Raw genomic sequence first — 19,252 nt, 5'->3', positions numbered from 1 at the left:
CTCCCCAAGAAGCCCGTTCCAGGTGAGTCCTCGGACCCGGACACAGGGACAGGTGGGGGGAAGGGACAGACGCCCGACATCCAAGAGACATGGAAAGAGACAGAAAGAGAGACACAGAGAGAGAGAGAGACAGAGACATACCTGCAGCGAGCTTCCTCCGGTGCTGTGGTGGCCGGGCCGGGACCTGTCTCAGGTGCGCTCGGCAGAACAGGTGAGGACCCCGGCCGGGTGTGGACGCCCCTTTAGCACCCAGAAAACAAGCGTGGGCGGGAGAGTTTTGATTTAATTCAATTTTTTTTTAATCATTCTCTTTTAATCTATTCTATTATTATTCTGTTCTTTCTAGTCCCCTTCATTATCCTCAGCTGACCACCGTTTCCCTTTTTCTAGGTGATGACCTGAATTTGGAAGATGCCCTCAATGGAGGGGGGCATAGTGAGTAACCCTTCTTTTCTTTATGTGTCGATCGATCGATCGATTGATTGATTGGTTGATTGATTGGAGAGACAGAGAGAGAAGCAGAGCCTCCCTCTGGCTTTCGTGATGCCGGGGTTGGAGCTCAGGGCCTCATGCTTAGGAATCCAGCATTTTATCCACTCAGACACCTCCCGGAATGCTTTATAGAATTTCCAATATATTGATTGAGTGATTGATTGATTGATTAGAGAGAGAAGCAGAGCCTCCCTCTGGCTCCTGTGATGCCGGGGTTGGAGCTCAGGGCCTCATGCTTAGGAATCCAGCATTTTATCCACTCAGACACCTCCCGGAATGCTTTATAGAATTTCCAATATATTGATTGAGTGATTGATTGATTGATTAGAGAGAGAAGCAGAGCCTCCCTCTGGCTCCTGTGATGCCGGGGTTGGAGCTCAGGGCCTCATGCTTAGGAATCCAGCATTTTATCCACTCAGACACCTCCCGGAATGCTTTATAGAATTTCCAATATATTGATTGATTGATTGATTAGAGAGAGAAGCAGAGCCTCCCTCTGGCTCCTGGGATGCCGGGGTTGGAGCTCAGGGCCTCATGCTTAGGAGTCCAGCATTTTATCCCCTCAGACACCTCCCTGGATGCCTGGTAGAACTTCCAATACATTGATTGATTATTGATTGATTGATTAGAGAGAGTAGCAGAGCCTCCCTCTGGCTCCCGTGATGCCGGGGATGGAGCTCAGGGCCTCACGCTTGAGAGTCCAGCATTTTATCCCCTCAGACACCTCCCTGGATGCCTGGTAAAACTTCCAATACATTGATTGATTATTGATTGATTGATTGATTAGAGAGAGAAGCAGAGCCTCCCTCTGACTCCCATGATGCCGGGGTTGGAGCTCAGGGCCTCACGCTTAGGAATCCAGCATTTAATCCACTCAGACACCTCCCGGAATGCTTTATAGAATTTCCAATATATTGACTGATTGATTGATTGATTGATTGATTGATTGATTGACTAGAGAGAGAAGCAGAGCCTCCCTCTGGCTCCCGTGATGCTGGGGATGGAGCTCAGGGCCTCATGCTTAGGAATCCAGCATTTGATCCCCTGGGACACCTCCCGGGATGCCTGATGGAATTTCCAATACATCAATTGATTGGTTGATTGATTGATTAGAGAGAGAAGCAGTCTCCCTCTAAATTCTTTTCTTTTTCCAGATGACCCACCGCCGCCCGACCCCCCCAAACCAAGACCCAATCCGAACCCCAAACCCCACCAGCCCGGCACTTCCGGTAAGATCCGGGGATCCCCGTGGACCCTAATCAATACCAGCTCAGCCGACTCGCCTGCGTTCTTCTGTCTCGGAAAATAATTTGCAAAAAAAAATAATAATAAATTAAATAAATTGCAAAAAAATAAATAAATAAATAGCAAAAAAAACCTTAAAAAATGATATGCAAAATAATAGATGTTGGTTTGCAAAAAGAAATGATATCGATTTGCAGAAAAAAGTGATCTTCACAAATATTGATGTGCAAAAAAGATTGGTTTGCACAAACGAATATATTGATTTGCAAAAAGAAAAAGATTGGTTTGCAAAAACGAATATTGATTTGCAAAAAAAAAAGAGATTGGTTTGCAAAAACGAATATTGATTTGCAAAAAAAAAGAGATTAGTTTGCAAAAGCAAATGATAATGGTTTGCAAAAAGCAATGATATTGATTTGCAGAAAATGATATCGCTTTGCAAAAGCAAAGGATAATGGTTTGCAAAAAAAGGATGATTGCTTTGCATGTTTTTAAAATTCTTTTTCCTATTTACGGAATTCCCTCATTTCGACTTCATCTCTGCCTGGAAGACTCCTTGGCATTTTGCAGTTTTTATTTGGGAAAAAAAATATTAAAGATTAAAAAAAACAACCACAAAATGAGGCTGAAAAGCGCTTTCGCCCCTTTTTCCCAATCAATAAATTGGGGGGGGGGAGCTGGTATTTTGATGGATTGATTTTTAATTGGTTACTATTTATTTATTTTTTTAAAAAATTATTGTATCATCTTTTTAATTGTATATTTTCTTTATTGGGGAATTAGTGCTTCATAAGCTCATAGTAAAACTATCATGAGTGTTTTTTATTTTTTCAAAGCTTATTTTTAATAGATAGCTGAACGTTTTAATTTTTATTGATTGATCATTTTATGTCCTGACTTATTGTCAATCTGCTTCATTGACATTTTTATTGATGATGGATTAAATTCCTTTCTCTTCAGTCTGGTGGCTTAGCATTCATTTTTATGGATGATTATTATTATTTTAAAATTGTTTTTACTATTATTTATTTTCCCTTTTGTTGCCCTTGTTGTTTTATTGTCGTCGTTATTATTGTTGTCGTTGTTAGAATTGATTATTGATCTTCTTCTTCTTGGTATTTTTTGTCTTCACGGAAGGCTTCTTCTTAAGCTGCTGGGTTGACGTTTATTTGATTATTTTATTTTATTTTTTATTTCTCATTGACTGTTTTCTGTCCATTTTTCTTTTCCAGGGAGCTTCTCGGACTCCGACCTCGTGGACGGGAACGCGGGTGGAGGTAAGACCCCCCCCTCTTCCTTGATTTTAATTATTATTATTATCATTATCAATCATCATCATTATCATTATTATTATTATTTTGCTTTTTGTTGGCTTGCCTGAGTGATCTCATCGTGAAGAGCGAGATTCTGAGATGATAAAGATACAGCAACGGAGGACGTTAGGCGCTTCTGAAGAGATGTCCCCATTTTGTTGAAAGACACAGCGGTTATTGATGATTGATGATTGATTGATTTGAATGTGTGTGTGTGAGAGAGAGAGAGAGAGAGAGAGAGAGAGAGAGAGAGAGAGAGGGAGCCCTGGCCTGAGGGGGAGCCGGGGCTGGAACCCGGGGCCTCTAGGAGCTCAGGCTGCACGTCCTGGGCTCTGACTGCTGAGTCGTCTCCCCTGGATGTTTCATGGGGTGTTATTGATCATCGATGATTGATTATTGATTGATGTGAATGAAAGGGAGAGAGGACAGAGCCCTGGCCGGAGGGGGTTCCAGGGCTGGAACCCGGGGCCTCTGGGGGCTCTGACCGCTGAGCCGTCTCCCCTGGATGTTTCATGGGGTGTTATTGATTATCGATTGATTTGAATGAAATAGAGAGAGGGCTTTTATTGATTATTGACTGTTGATAGAGACATGGAGACAGGGAGAGACAGAGACAGAGGCAGAGAGAGAGATGGAGACGGGGAGAGACAGAGAAAGAGAGAGAGATGGAGACGGGGAGAGACAGAGACAGAGAGAGATGGAGACGGGGAGAGACAGAGACAGAGAGAGATGGAGACGGGGAGAGACAGAGACAGAGAGAGATGGAGACGGGGAGAGACAGAGACAGAGAGAGATGGAGACGGGGAGAGACAGAGACAGAGAGAGAGATGGAGACGGGGAGAGACAGAGGCAGAGAGAGATGGAGACAGAGAGACAGAGGCAGAGAGAGATGGAGACGGGGAGAGACAGAGGCAGAGAGAGATGGAGACAGGAAGAGACAGAGAGACAGAGAGAGATGGAGACAGGGAGAGACAGAGAGAGAGATGGAGACGGGGAGAGACAGGCAGAGAGAGATGGAGACAGAGAGACAGAGGCAGAGAGAGATGGAGACAGGGAGAGACAGAGACAGAGAGAGATGGAGACGGGGAGAGACAGAGACAGAGAGAGATGGAGATGGGGAGAGACAGAGCCAGAGAGACAGAGGCAGAGAGAGATGGAGACGGGGAGAGACAGAGACAGAGAGAGATGGAGATGGGGAGAGACAGAGCCAGAGAGACAGAGGCAGAGAGAGATGGAGACGGGGAGAGACAGAGACAGAGAGAGATGGAGACGGGGAGAGACAGAGACAGAGAGAGAGATGGAGACGGGGAGAGACAGAGACAGAGAGAGATGGAGATGGGGAGAGACAGAGACAGAGAGGCAGAGAGATGGAGACGGGGAGAGACAGAGAGAGATGGAGACGGGAGAGACAGAGACAGAGAGAGAGATGGAGACGGGGAGAGACAGAGGCAGAGAGAGATGGAGACAGGAAGAGACAGAGAGACAGAGAGAGATGGAGACAGGGAGAGACAGAGAGAGAGATGGAGACGGGGAGAGACAGGCAGAGAGAGATGGAGACAGAGAGACAGAGGCAGAGAGAGATGGAGACAGGGAGAGACAGAGACAGAGAGAGATGGAGACGGGGAGAGACAGAGACAGAGAGAGATGGAGATGGGGAGAGACAGAGCCAGAGAGACAGAGGCAGAGAGAGATGGAGACGGGGAGAGACAGAGACAGAGAGAGAGATGGAGACGGGGAGAGACAGAGACAGAGAGAGATGGAGATGGGGAGAGACAGAGCCAGAGAGACAGAGGCAGAGAGAGATGGAGACGGGGAGAGACAGAGACAGAGAGAGATGGAGACGGGGAGAGACAGAGACAGAGAGAGAGATGGAGACGGGGAGAGACAGAGACAGAGAGAGATGGAGATGGGGAGAGACAGAGACAGAGAGGCAGAGAGATGGAGACGGGGAGAGACAGAGAGAGATGGAGACGGGAGAGACAGAGACAGAGAGAGATGGAGACGGGGAGAGACAGAGGCAGAGAGAGATGGAGACAGGAAGAGACAGAGAGACAGAGAGAGATGGAGACAGGGAGAGACAGAGAGAGAGATGGAGACGGGGAGAGACAGAGGCAGAGAGAGATGGAGACGGGAGAGACAGAGACAGAGAGAGATGGAGACGGGGAGAGACAGAGACAGAGAGAGAGATGGAGACGGGGAGAGACAGAGACAGAGAGAGATGGAGATGGGGAGAGACAGAGACAGAGAGGCAGAGAGATGGAGACGGGGAGAGACAGAGAGAGATGGAGACGGGAGAGACAGAGACAGAGAGAGAGATGGAGACGGGGAGAGACAGAGGCAGAGAGAGATGGAGACAGGAAGAGACAGAGAGACAGAGAGAGATGGAGACAGGGAGAGACAGAGAGAGAGATGGAGACGGGGAGAGACAGAGGCAGAGAGAGATGGAGACAGAGAGACAGAGGCAGAGAGAGATGGAGACAGGGAGAGACAGAGACAGAGAGAGATGGAGACGGGGAGAGACAGAGACAGAGAGAGATGGAGACGGGGAGAGACAGAGACAGAGAGAGAGATGGAGACGGGGAGAGACAGAGACAGAGAGAGATGGAGACGGGGAGAGGCAGAGACAGAGAGATATGGAGACGGGGAGAGACAGAGACAGAGAGAGATGGAGACGGGGAGAGACAGAGACAGAGAGAGATGGAGACGGGGAGAGACAGAGACAGAGAGAGATGGAGACGGGGAGAGGCAGAGACAGAGAGATATGGAGACGGGGAGAGACAGAGACAGAGAGAGATGGAGACGGGGAGAGACAGAGACAGAGAGACAGTGTGGCTCCATTTTTTCTACTTTCTTTTCTCTCTGTTCCTTCCCTCCATTTGCAGGCGGTGGCGGAGCCGGTGGACCCGGGAGCAACTGGAAAGATGACGGGGAGACGCAGGGTAGGACCCTCAGATGGGCGATTGGTGGTGGTGCCGCGGCCTGCATAATAATAATAATGGTCATCGTTATTATTGTCATTATTATTATCATTTTTCCCACAGCCCTGCTGAGCCCTGGTGGTGCTGGGGTTTGAATTATTATTATTTTTGTCCCTGAAGCAGACACATTATTATTACTATTATTATTATTCCCCAGAGCCCTGCTGAGTCCTGGCTGCTGGTGGTGCTGGGGATGGAACCTGGGGCCTCAGAGCCTCAGGCAGGAGAGTCTGTGTGCAGAATTATTATTATTATTATTATTATTATTATTTCCCAGAGCCCTGGCTGCTGGTGGTGCTGGGGATGGAACCTGGGGCCCCAGAGCCTCAGGCAGGAGAGTCTGTGTGCAGAACCATTATTATTATTATTATCATTATTATTATTATTATTTCCCAGAGCCCTGCTGAGCCCTGGCTGCTGGTGGTGCTGGGGATGGAACCTGGGGCTTCAGAGCCTCAGGCAGGAGAGTCTGTGTGCAGAACCATTATTATTATTATTATTGTTTCCCAGAGCCCTGCTGAGCCCTGGCTGCTGGTGGTGCTGGGGATGGAACCTGGGGCCCCAGAGCCTCAGGAAGGAGAGTCTGTGTGCAGAACCATTATTTTATTATTATTATTATTATTATTATTATTATTATTATTATACCTGGGGCCTCAGGCAGGAGAGTCTGTGTGCAGAACCATTATTATTATTATTACTATTGGTATTATTATTATTCTTCCCCAGAGCCCTGCTGAGCCCTGGCTGCTGGTGGTGCTGGGGTTTGAACCCGGGGCCTCAGAGTCTGTGTGCAGAACCCCTGACACCGTCTTCCCCACCTCCCTTTCCCCTTCCACCCCCCGTGTGGGAAAGGCTTCCCCTTTTTCCTGACTGCCTATGTTTCCACCACACCATGTTTTTCTCGCCCTCCTCCCGCCTCTCTGCCTGGCGTGGAGCCCGGAGAGTCGGGGCGTGTGTCCGGCGTCCCTCCCCGTGTCCCCCTGTCCCCTCCCCGTGTCCCCCTGTCCCCTTCTCCAGAGGTGTCTATGTTTCCACAGCCGACTCGCCGGGCGTGATCTCGGGCATCGTGGGCGCCGTGCTGGTGGCCGTGGGTGGCGCCATCTCCAGCGCCATCGCCTACCAGAGGAAGAAGTGGTGCTTCAAGCAGGACGGTGAGGTGCCCGCCAGCACCCTTGGGTGCTGTTGGGGGTGGGAAGGAAAGAAGGAAGGAGGGAGGAGGAGGGAGGGAGGGAGGGAAAAGAGAGAAGAATGAGAGAGAAAGGGAGAAGGAGAGAGAGAAGAAAAAGAAGAATGAGAGAGAAAGAGAGTGAGAGAGAGAGAGAAGAATGAGAGAGAGAGAAAGAAGAATGAGAAAGACAAGAAAAAGAGAGAGAAGAATGAGAGGAAAAGAGAGAAGAATGAGAAAGAGAAGAATGACAGAGAGAGAGGAAAAAAGAGAAGAATGAGAGAAAGAAGAATGAGAGAAAAGAAAAAGAAGAATGAGAGAAAGAGAAGAATGAGAGAGAATGAGAGAGAAGAACAAGAAGAATGAGAGAAAAAGAGAGAATGAGAGAGAAAGAATGAGAGAGAGAGAAAAAAGAGAATAATGAGAGAGAAGAAGGAGAGAAGAAAAAGAGAGAATGAGAGAAAGAGAATGAGAGAGAAAAAGAGAGAAGAATGGGAGAGAGAGGAAAAAAGAAGAGAGAAAAGAAAAAGAATGAGAGAGAGAAAGAGAAGAATGAGAGAGAAGAAAAAAAGAAGAATGAGAGGAAAAGAGAGAATGAGAGAGAAAAAAGACAGAGAGAGAGAAAGAGACAAGAATGAGAGAAGAAAAAGAAGAATGAGAGAGAAAGAGAAGATTGAGAGAAAGAGAATGAGAGAGAAGAAAAAGAGAGAATGAGAGAAAAAGAGAAGCATGGAAGAATAAGGAAGGAGAAATAAAGGGAGGGCAGAGGAAATAAAGGAAAAAAGAAAGAAAAATGAAGGGGAAAGGGAGGAGGAAAAAGGGAAGGAGGAAAAAGGGAAGGAGGAAAAAATAAAGGGAGAAAGGAAGGAAAGGCAAGGAGAACAGGAAGAAAGGAGGAAGAAGGGAAGTAAATGAGGGAAGAAGGAAGCAGAAAAAAAGGAAAGAAACGGAGAAAAAGGAACAAAGGAGGGAAAAGGGAAGAAAGAAGGGAAGGGGAAAAAGGAGGAAAGAAAGAAAAGGAAGGATGGAGAAAAAAGGGAGCAAAGGACAGAGGGAAAAAGAAAGACAAGGGAAGAAACGGAAGGAGAAAGACATGGAAAGAAGGGGGAAAGGGAGGAGCAAAGGGGAGAAGGAGGGAAGGCAGGACGAGAGTGAGGGATCGACTGACAGGTGCAGATGAAACCGCGATCTATTGAACAGTGGTAATGAAACACTCGTCACAAAGAAGCACAAGGGGAGTGGTTTTAAGATGATCAGTAAGATAGCCACCGATCAATAATCAATAGGACGATCGATAATCAATAAGACGGCCAATGATCAATAAGACTATCAATAGCCAGTCAGGCAATCAGTAAGATGATCAGTAGCCAGTAAGGCAGTCAATAAGACGATCAATGATCAATAGCCAATAAGGCAAATCAGTAAGATCAATGATCATTGAGACTATCAATAGCCAGTAAGGCAATCAGTAAGACGATCAATGATCAGTAAGATGATCAATACCCAATAAGGCAATCAATCAGACGATCAATGATCAATAAGACGATCAATGATCAGTAAGATGATCTATACCCAATAAGGCAATCAATACGACGATCAATGATCAATAAGATGACCAATGATCAGTAAGATGAGCAATACCCAATAAGGCTATCAGTAAGACGATCAATGACCAATAAGACGATCAATGATCAGCAAGATGATCAATACCCAATAAGGCAATCAATACGACGATCAATGATCAATAAGATGATCAATGATCAGTAAGATGATCAATACCCAATAAGGCAATCAATCAGATGATCAATAAGACAATCAATGATCAGTAAGATGATCAATACCCAATAAGGCAATCAATCAGATGATGAATGATCAATAAGACGATCAATGATCAGTAAGATGATCAATACCCAATAAGGCAATCAGTCAGATGATCAATGATCAATAAGACAATCAATGATCAGTAAGATGATCAATACCCAATAAGGCAATCAATCAGATGATCAATGATCAATAAGACAATCAATGATCAGTAAGATGATCTATACCCAATAAGGCAATCAATCAGATGATCAATGATCAATAAGACAATCAATGATCAGTAAGATGATCTATACCCAATAAGGCAATCAATAAGATGATCAATGATCAAAAAGACGATCAATGATCAATCCAGCAGTCAGTGATCAATAAGATCATCAATGATCAACACATTGGCCGATGATTCTTTGCAAACTCAATGATCAATAAGATCAATGATCAATAAGATCAATGATCAATAAGAGCATCAGTGATCAACACATTGACTGTCAGTGATCAATAATATCATCAATGGTCAACACATTGACTGACTGACCCATCATTCTTTGCAAGTTCACGGGCGTCCCTCCTGGGTGTCGCAAAGGCTGGGGACCCATTTCACTCACCTCCGGCTCCATCCATCCATCCATCCATCCATCCATCCATCCATCCATCCATCCATCCATCCTTCCATCCTTCCTTCCTTCCTTCCTTCCTTCCTTCCTTCCTTCCTTCCTTCCTTCCTTCCTTCCTTTTTTTCTTTCTTCATCTTCTTCCTCTTCTTTCCCTTCTCCTTCTCCTTCACCTTCACCTTCACCTTCACCTTCTCCTTCTCCTTCTCCTTCTCCTTCTCCTTCACCTTCACCTTCTCCTTCTCCTTCTCCTTCTCCTTCTCCTTCTCCTTCACCTTCTCCTTCTCCTTCTCCTTCTCCTCCTTCTCCTTCTCCTTCACCTTCTCCTTCTCCTTCTCCTTCTCCTTCTCCTTCTCCTTCTCCTTCTCCTTCTCCTTCTCCTTCTCCTTCTCCTTCTCCTTCTCCTTCTCCTTCCCCTCCTCCTCCTCCTCCTCCTCCTCCTCCTTCTCCTCCTCCTCCTTCTCTTTCTTCTCCTTCCCCCTCCCTCCTTTTTCTTCTTCTCTTTCATTTTCTGGTCTTTCGTCTTGTTCTTTCTTCTCTTCTTGTTTTTCTTCCTCTAACCCTTTTTATTTCTCTCCTTCTCTTCTTTTCCTCCTTAGCACCATCATCCTCACTACTACTACTATTATTGTTATTATTATTATTATTCCGAGTCCCTGTGTGTCCATCCCATCACCTTCACACCCGGGGGACACCATCCTGAGGCCTCCTGTCCCCTCCTCCCTCCCTCCCCTCTCTCATCCTCCCTGGCGCCGCCACCTTTTTCCTGCCTGCGTCGTATTCCACTCCTTGGCCACTGCTCCCCTCCTTCTGCACCTGTGCCCTCATGGAGTCTGTGCTCTGGGTTTGAGGCGGATGGCAGGGAAAGAAAAGGGAGGACCACAGGGAGAAAGAAAGAAAGAAAGAAAGAAAGAAAGAAAGAAAGAAAGAAAGAAAGAAAGGAAGAGAGAGAGACAGAGAGAGACAGACAGAGAGACAGAGAGAGAGAAAGAAGGAAAGAAAGAGAGATAGAGAGAAAGAAGGAAAGAAAGAGAAAGAAAGAGAGCGAAGAAAGAAGGAGTGAATTGACTTGCAGCGGGCTTCCGGCACCTTCTCCTGGCCTGGCTTTTGCTAACCGCCACCCCGTCCTTCCCTGCGAGCTGGGTGGGGTCCCTGGGGCTGTTTTGGGGGGTCCCCTGGGGTCACGGTGTCCCCCTCTCTGTCCCTGCAGATGGCGCCAAGGCCTAGGGCTGCGGCCTCTGGAAGCTTCTGGACTGACCCCCCCCTCCCGTGACCCCAGGACTGACCTTCTATGACCCTCAGAACTGACCCCTGTGGCCCCCCCATGACCTGTGTCTCCTGTGACCCCCTGTAACCTGTGTACCCCATGACCTGTGTGACCTGTGACCCCCGTGATCTGTGTCCCCTGTGACCCCCGTGACCTGTGTCCCCTGTGACCCCCGTGACCTGTGTCCCCTGTGACCCCCGTGACCTGTGACCCCTGTGACCTGTGACCCCCGTGACCTGTGTCCCCTGTGACCTGTGACCCCCGTGACCTGTGTCCCCTGTGACCTGGGACCCCCTGTGACCTGGGACCCCAGGACGGACCCCCATGACCGTGTGACCCCCCACACACACTGATTCCCCCCTCACCCCTGCTCCAGGCCTCCCTGAGAGACACGGGGAGACCCTCTCTGCAAGAGGGTGCAGGGGTCACGACCTTTTCTTTTTTTTTTTTTTTGCATTTTAGCAAAAACATAACAATTTTAAACATTTTTGCTACAGCCTCTTGGGCCTGACATATATAGAGATATTATAGATAGATCATTTTGCTTTGCGTTTTAGCCGTGCATTAAAAGAAATACATGTATTTTCTTTCTCGTCGTGTCTGAATAATTATCATAACAGTGTGAGTCATAATAATAATAATCAAAATAGCCCGGCAACCAAGATCGACCAAAAAAACCCAAAATAATAAAAATAAAAACAAGGAGAAACATGCACAAGTTTGGAACAAAAGAGGTTTGTGTATTTTTTCTTCTTCCATCTCTCTTTCTCTCTCCCCCTCTCTCTCTTGCCTAATTGTTCCCGGGTTCGAGGATGGGAATAGTTTCTCCCCAGGAAACTCCAAATCAGGTCTGTTTAGCCCTGGAAAAGAAATAAAATCGGAACCTCACCTGGAGCTTTGAGTTCTGTGCGTCTCACCTGAGCTCAGGTGTCTCCGGGCGCCTGGCTGGCAGCCATCTTGCAGAACTGGGAATAGAAATCTCCTTCCCCTGGACCTGGTCCAGGATTCTTTTTTTTTTTTTTTTTTTATCTAATTTTTTTGGAATAATTGATTTTAAAAAAAAAACAGTTGTGTGGGCTAGGCTGGTCCATATGTCTTTGTTTTTATATATTATGATTATGACATTTAGAATCATATATTATTAAATAATATTTGTGTTTCTAGATTATGGATGATATAGTATGAATGATATACTGTGACGCATGTCATTTGTATGATGATATATTATAGGATTATGATTATATATGAATATATTATATGTGAATATATATCCTGTATTCATGTATGAATGTATGTTATTATATATGAATATATTATTATATGTGAATATATATTATGTATTCACATATGAATATGTATTATAATATAATCATACGACACATATATTATTATATATTTTATAATATAATATGTATTCATATATGAATATATAATATAAATATAATATGTATTTATACATGAATATATAATATAATATGTATTCATACATGAATATATAATATATAGTCACATATATACTCACATATATGATATATTCATATATGAATATATTATTGTTCATATGAATCATATATTCATATATATTATATGTGAATATGTTATATATTCATGTACAAATATATATTATTATACACGAATATATTATTATATATGAATATATATTATATGTAAATATATGTGAATATATTATATATGAATATATTATCATATGTGAATATATGTGACTATATATTAATGTATGAATATATTATAATGTAATATATGATATATATTGTATATCATATACAATTAATATAAATATGTATCCATACATTAATATATAATGTAATATAATATAATATGTATTCATACATGAATATAGAATATATATTCACATAATATGTACTCACATATAATATGTATTCATATATAATATAATATATGAATACATATTATATGTGAATATATTATATATTCATGTATGAATATACATTATTATAAATGAATATATCTTATTTATCTTATATTATTATACGTGTGGCTATATCATTATATGGCCTAATATATACCAACCTATGATTCTCTCCATAATTATTGGCACTCCTGTATTTATTTCACATGATAGCAGCATCATATCACTGGGCGGCATTAATGATCGTGTCCTATGAAATATACAGTCCATCAGGACACGTTATCTGATGCCATTTTTTGTATTTTATATATGGGTGTGTCATTTAATGTCTTATACGTAGTGAGTATACGCTCATCGTGCAGTCATTAGAACCGTACAGAATACTCCCGAAATGACTTATCACGTCAGGAAAACCTCCGGAAGTGATAATATTGTGTCTCTGGGGACCAAAAAACAAAACAAACAAACAAAAAAAGTACAGAACCGCGGGTGGGTGCGGGTCAGAGAACCGTGGAGAATCCGTCTCGGGTGGAATACTACTTGGCCATGAAAAAGGCAGGCCGGTCCGTTTGGGGCTGGGTGAGAGGGCGTGGAGGCGAGGATGGGGGGGGGATGGAATCAATAAAGAGGTGAGAACTGATCACTGCGGGGTGGGGGATCCCGAGAGGCTCTTACACCCCTGGGAGGGGTTATTGATGACCCCGGGGCCAATGGACTTGTAATCAATAGATTATTGATCACACTGTCTTAGAGGGAGGCTCTGCTTCTGTTCCGTCAGCCGGCCAACAGATCAATAACCAATCGATCGGTGGGTCAAGCACCCGCCGATCGATGATCAATAACCCATCGACCGATGATGATCAGTAACCGATCGATCGATCAAAACGGATCGATAACCGATTGATCTTTGGAAGCTGAGTCGTCTTCTCGCCCCGCAGACCCTGAAGGTATCAACATGGACGCCCAGCGCCCTGGCCCAGGTGAGCACCCAGCTGCCTCCTTCCCTCGCTCACTCCTTTCTTTCTTTCTCCCGTCTTCCCGTCTTCCAGTCCTTCCCTCCCTTCTTATCTCTCTCCCTTCCTTCCTCCCTTCCTTCCTTCCTTCCTCCCTTCCTTCCTCCCTTCCTTCCTCCCTTCCTCTCTTCCTCTCCTTTTTTCTTCTTCCTTTCTTTTTCTTTTCTACTTTCCTTTCGTTCTGGAGTCAGTAGTGTTCCCCAAGGGTCCAGAATAGGTTCCGGAATATTCTGGAATGTCCCCGATTGTACTAGAATGACCCAGAATGTTGAAGAAATGCTTTTTTTTTTAAAAAAAACATTATTCCTAGAATGTTCCAGAGTGATCTAAATATTCCAAAATATCCCACAAACTCTGAAACCATCAATAGTGTTTCCAGAACAGCCTGGCAGGTTCTGGAATGTTCTGGAATATTCGACATTGGGTCTAGAATGTCGTAGAGATTTTTTTTTGGGGGGGGATTTTTCCCCCCCCCAGAATATTCCATAATGTCCAGAAATTCCTAGAACGGTTCGTAATGTTCCTCCGCGGTCCAGATAGGCTCTGGAATATTCTAGAGTTTTCCAGAATGTTTCTGAAACGGTCCAGAAGATTGAAGAAGCATGTGTGTTTTCTTTTAATTTCCCAGAACTATCTGGTATTTCCCCCCCACCCAGAATATTCCAGAGTGTCCCAGATGTTCTGGCCCGGCCAGTACTGTTTTGGAATAGCCCGACAGTTTCTGGAATATTCCAGAATATTGTGGATTGACCCAGCATGTCGCATGAATGTTTTTTGGACTATTCCAGAAGGATCTTTGTTTGTTTTTTGTTTTTCCCACCCAAAACGTCTCAGGAGTTTCTGGAATGGTCAAGGCTGTTCTCAAACAGGTCCAAATAGGTTCTGGAATATTCTAGAATGGTGAGAATGTTGAAGAACTGGTTGGTTTCCTTCCTTTTTTTTTTTTTCTTTTTCTGTTTCTTTTTCTTTCTTTCTTTAGAATTTTTTCCAGAATGTTCCAAAACGATCTGGAATTTCTCAGAATGATCTGTTCCCTCCACCCCCAGAATGTCTCAGGAGTTTCTGGAATGGTCAAGGCTATTCTCAAACAGGCCCAAATAGGAATATTCTAGAACGGCCCAGAATGTTCAAGAATTGATAGATTTTTTCCCTTCTTTTTTTTTTTTAAACTCCAGAATGTTCTAGAATTTTCTAGAATACACCAGAACGAGCTGGCGTTTTCTGGAATGTTCCAGGATGAGCCGGTATTTTTCCAGAATGATCTGTTCCCCCTCCCCCCCAGAATGTTTCAGGAGTTTCTGGAATGGTCAAGGCTGTTCTCAAACAGGTCCAAATTGGTTCTGGAATATTCCAGAATATTGTGGCTTGGCCCAGCATGTCACATGAATGTTTTTTGGACTATTCCAGAAGGATCTTTGTTTGTTTTTTGTTTTTTTTGTTTTTCCCACCCAAAACGTCTCAGGAGTTTCTGGAATGGTCAAGGCTGTTCTCAAACAGGTCCAAATAGGTTCTGGAATATTCTAGAATGGCCCAGAATGTTGAAGAATTGGTTGATGTCCTCCTTTCCTCCCTTTCTTTCTTTCTTTCTTTCTTTCTTTCTTTCTTTCTTTCTTTCTTTCTACTTGTCCAGAATGTTCCTGGTAATTTTGTTGATTTCGTTAGTTTCTTCACCGATCTCCGAAGATTTTATAGTCTTTACATAACTTGGACAGATTTATACATTTTTCTTTCTTTTTTTTTTCCCACCCCCCCCCTTTCTCTCTGTGTCCCTCCTCCCCCCCCCCCCACAGTCCAGCAGACGCTTCTGGAAAAGTAGAAGAGGGACAGACAGACAGACCGATGGACACAGCAGCCCCCCGGCTCCGGCCAGGAGTGACCCCACAGAGACTCGGGGACTCTGAGCCACGCAAATACCCGTTGGAGACTCTGCAAAGACTCACGGAGTCGAACCCAGCACCCAGCACTCAGCACCCAGCACCCACATGTCAGTTCCCACCCCCGGGGAGGCAGATGACACCGGATTTTCCCCCCAAAATTGGACTCGCTGGGACCCAGGCCAACCCCCAAGCCACCGGCTGCCTCGCCCTGGTTGGAGATCTCTCTCAGTCGCTGTGGGGCTCCTTGTGTGAGCGCCTGGGAATAAAGAGGAAGCGGGAAGGAGGAGCTGTGGGTCCCTGGATTCTCTGGCCTGAGGCTCTGAGGCCCCGGGTTCAAGCCCCAGCACCACCAGCAGCCAGGGCTCAGCAGGGCTCTGGGAAATAATAATAATAATAATAATAATGGTTCTGCACACAGACTCTCCTGCCTGAGGCTCTGAGGCCCCAGGTTCCATCCCCAGCACCACCAGCAGCCAGGGCTCTGGGAAATAATAATAATAATAATAATAATAATAATAATAATAATAATAATGGTTCTGCACACAGACTCTCCTGCCTGAGGCTCTGAAGCCCCAGGTTCCAACCCCAGCACCACCAGCAGCCAGGACTCAGCAGGGCTCTGGAAAATTAATAATAATAATAATAATAATAATAATGGTTCTGCACACAGACTCTCCTGCCTGAGGCTCTGAGGCCCCAGGTTCCATCCCCAGCACCACCAGCAGCCAGGGCTCAGCAGGGCTCTGAGAAATAATAATAATAATAATAATAATAATAATGGTTCTGCACACAGATGCTCCTGCCTGAGGCTCTGGGGCCCCAGGTTCCATCCCCAGCACCACCAGCAGCCACAGCTCAGCAGGGCCATGAGGAAGTAATAAAAAAACAATAATACAAGGGCAACAAAAGGGAATAAATAAATATTAATAATAATAGTGGTTCTGCACACAGACGCTCCTGCCTGAGGCTCTGAGGCCCCAGGTTCCATCCCCAGCACCACCAGCAGCCAGGGCTCAGCAGGGCTCTGGGAAATAATAATAATAACGATAATAATAATAATAATGGTTCTGCACACAGACTCTCCTGCCTGAGGCTCTGAGGCCCCAGGTTCCATCCCCAGCACCACCAGCAGCCAGGGCTCACCAGGGCTCTGGGAAATAATAATAATATCCTCAGCAGCCAGGGCTCTGGGAAATAATAATAATAATATCCTCAGCAGCCAGGGCTCAGCAGGGCTCTGGGAAATAATAAAAATAATAGTAATAATAATAATCATGGTTCTGCACACAGACTCTCCTGCCTGAGGCCCCAGGTATAGTAATAATAATAACAATAATATTATTAATAATAGTAATAATGGTTCTGCACACAGACTCTCCTGCCTGAGGCTCTGAGGCCCCAGGTTCCATCCCCAGCACCACCAGCAGCCAGGGCTCAGCAGGGCTCTGGGAAATAATAATAATAATAGTATCCTCAGCAGCCAGGGCTCAGCAGGGCTCTGGGGAAATAATAATAATTCTGCCCTAGGAAAATAATCATACTAATGATAATAATAATAAAAATAATGGTTCTGCTCTAGGGAAAAATACTACGAATAATCAGCCAGAGCCCTGGGGGGAAAATAATAATAGTCATAATACTAATGAGATAATAATATAATAATAGTCATAATAACGATTCCATCGCAAGGTGTAAAGGGAATGCTCTAAGAGTCCCGTTGGTTGAAAACAATAGCAAAGTGGACAGATGACACGGAGACACAGTTTTGTGCGCCAGCCACTGGTGTCATGGTGGAAATAGGAAATAATTCGATATCAACTTTCATTGATTATTATTATCATTACGATTGTTATTGTTATACTCTGAGGTCCCGCGGGGACGGCGGCCTTTAAAACTTGCACCCGGCGCGTCCGATGCAGGAACCAGGCCGTCAGGGAGCCTGCTTGGTCTGTCTCTGTTTTGTTTTTGTTTTGTCTCTGTCTTTCCGTCTGCCTGTCTTTCTGTCTCTCTGACTCTTGTCTGTCTCCGTCTGTCTCTCCATCTCTGTCTCTTTCTGTCTCTCTGTATCTGTCTCTCCATCTCTGTGTCTGTCTGTCTGTCTCTCTGTATCTGTCTCTTTCTGTCTCTCCATCTGTGTCTGTATCTGTCTCTGTCTCTTTCTGTCACTCCGTCTCTGTCTCTGTGTCTCTCTGTCTCTTTCTGTCTCTCCGTCTCTGTCTCTTTCTGTCACTCCATCTCTGTCTCTGTGTCTCTTTCTGTCTCGCCATCTCTGTCTCTTTCTGTCTCTCTGTCTCTGTGTCTCTTTCTGTCTCGCCATCTCTGTCTCTTTCTGTCTCTCTGTCTCTGTGTCTCTTTCTGTCTCGCCATCTCTGTCTCTTTCTGTCTCTCTGTCTCTCTGTCTCTTTCTGTCTCGCCATCTCTGTCTCTTTCTGTCTCTCCATCTCTGTATCTCTGTCTCTTTCTGTCTCTCCATCTCTGTCTCTGTGTCTCTTTCTGTCTCTCCATCTCTGTATCTCTGTCTCTTTCTGTCTCTCCATCTCTGTATCTCTGTCGCTTTCTGTCTCTGTGTATATCTCTGCATCTGTCTCTCCGTCTCTGTCTCTTTCTGTCTCTCCATCTCTGTCTCTGTGTCTCTCTGTCTCTCCATCTCTGTCTCTTTCTGTCTCTCCATCTCTGTATCTCTGTCGCTTTCTGTCTCTGTGTATATCTCTGCATCTGTCTCTCTGTCTCTGTCTCTTTCTGTCACTCCATCTCTGTCTCTGTGTCTCTTTCTGTCTCTCCATCTCTGTCTCTGTGTCTCTTTCTGTCTCTCCATCTCTGTCTCTGTGTCTCTTTCTGTCTCTCCATCTCTGTCTCTGTGTCTCTTTCTGTCTCTCCATCTCTGTCTCTGTGTCTCTTTCTGTCTCTCCATCTCTGTCTCTGTGTCTCTTTCTGTCTCTCCATCTCTGTCTCTGTGTCTCTTTCTGTCTCTCCATCTCTGTCTCTGTGTCTCTTTCTGTCTCTCCATCTCTGTCTCTTTCTGTCACTCCATCTCTGTCTCTGTGTCTCTTTCTGTCTCTGTCTCTTTCTGTCTCTCCATCTCTGTCTCTGTGTCTCTTTCTGTCTCTCCATCTCTGTGTCTCTGTGTCTCTTTCTGTCTCGCCATCTCTGTATCTCTGTCTCTCTGTCTCTGTATCTCTGTCTCTTTCTGTCTCTCCGTCTCTGTCTCTTTCTGTCACTCCATCTCTGTCTCTGTGTCTCTCTGTCTCTCTGTCTCTGTGTCTCTTTCTGTCTCTCCATCTCTGTATCTCTGTCGCTTTCTGTCTCTGTGTATATCTCTGCATCTGTCTCTCCGTCTCTGTCTCTTTCTGTCACTCCATCTCTGTCTCTGTGTCTCTTTCTGTCTCTCCATCTCTGTATCTCTGTCGCTTTCTGTCTCTGTGTATATCTCTGCATCTGTCTCTCCGTCTCTGTCTCTTTCTGTCTCTCCATCTCTGTCTCTGTGTCTCTCTGTCTCTCCATCTCTGTCTCTTTCTGTCTCTCCATCTCTGTATCTCTGTCGCTTTCTGTCTCTGTGTATATCTCTGCATCTGTCTCTCT

At 45.0% G+C, this 19,252-nt stretch overlaps 1 protein-coding gene across 3 annotated transcripts in view; it reads left to right on the top strand.

Moving 5' to 3' along the window:
- Positions 1 to 15,959, top strand: part of LOC107523524 (interleukin-3 receptor subunit alpha-like) — a 242,023-nt gene extending 226,064 nt beyond the window's left edge. The window contains exons 11-18 of one of the 3 annotated variants that reach the window (XM_060183127.1): positions 1 to 22; positions 391 to 435; positions 1,647 to 1,721; positions 2,970 to 3,014; positions 5,933 to 5,989; positions 7,066 to 7,179; positions 13,722 to 13,763; positions 15,587 to 15,959. The exon at positions 1 to 22 is cut by the window's left edge and continues 26 nt beyond it. In XM_060183127.1, the coding sequence (XP_060039110.1) occupies positions 1 to 22; positions 391 to 435; positions 1,647 to 1,721; positions 2,970 to 3,014; positions 5,933 to 5,989; positions 7,066 to 7,179; positions 13,722 to 13,763; positions 15,587 to 15,612 (426 nt within the window). In that variant the 3' untranslated portion in view covers positions 15,613 to 15,959. Of the gene's footprint in view, positions 23 to 390; positions 436 to 1,646; positions 1,722 to 2,969; positions 3,015 to 5,932; positions 5,990 to 7,065; positions 7,180 to 10,835; positions 11,368 to 11,449; positions 11,781 to 13,721; positions 13,764 to 15,586 lie in introns of those variants that run through there. The other 2 variants (XM_060183129.1, XM_060183128.1) reach the window with 2 other exon arrangements.
- Positions 15,960 to 19,252: the final 3,293 nt, after the last annotated feature.

The sequence above is a fragment of the Erinaceus europaeus genome, chromosome X (genome assembly GCF_950295315.1).
Source record: "Erinaceus europaeus chromosome X, mEriEur2.1, whole genome shotgun sequence".
Classification (NCBI taxonomy): domain Eukaryota; kingdom Metazoa; phylum Chordata; class Mammalia; order Eulipotyphla; family Erinaceidae; genus Erinaceus; species Erinaceus europaeus.
Note: the sequence above shows the minus strand (reverse complement) of the source record. Positions and strands in the feature narration are given on the sequence as shown.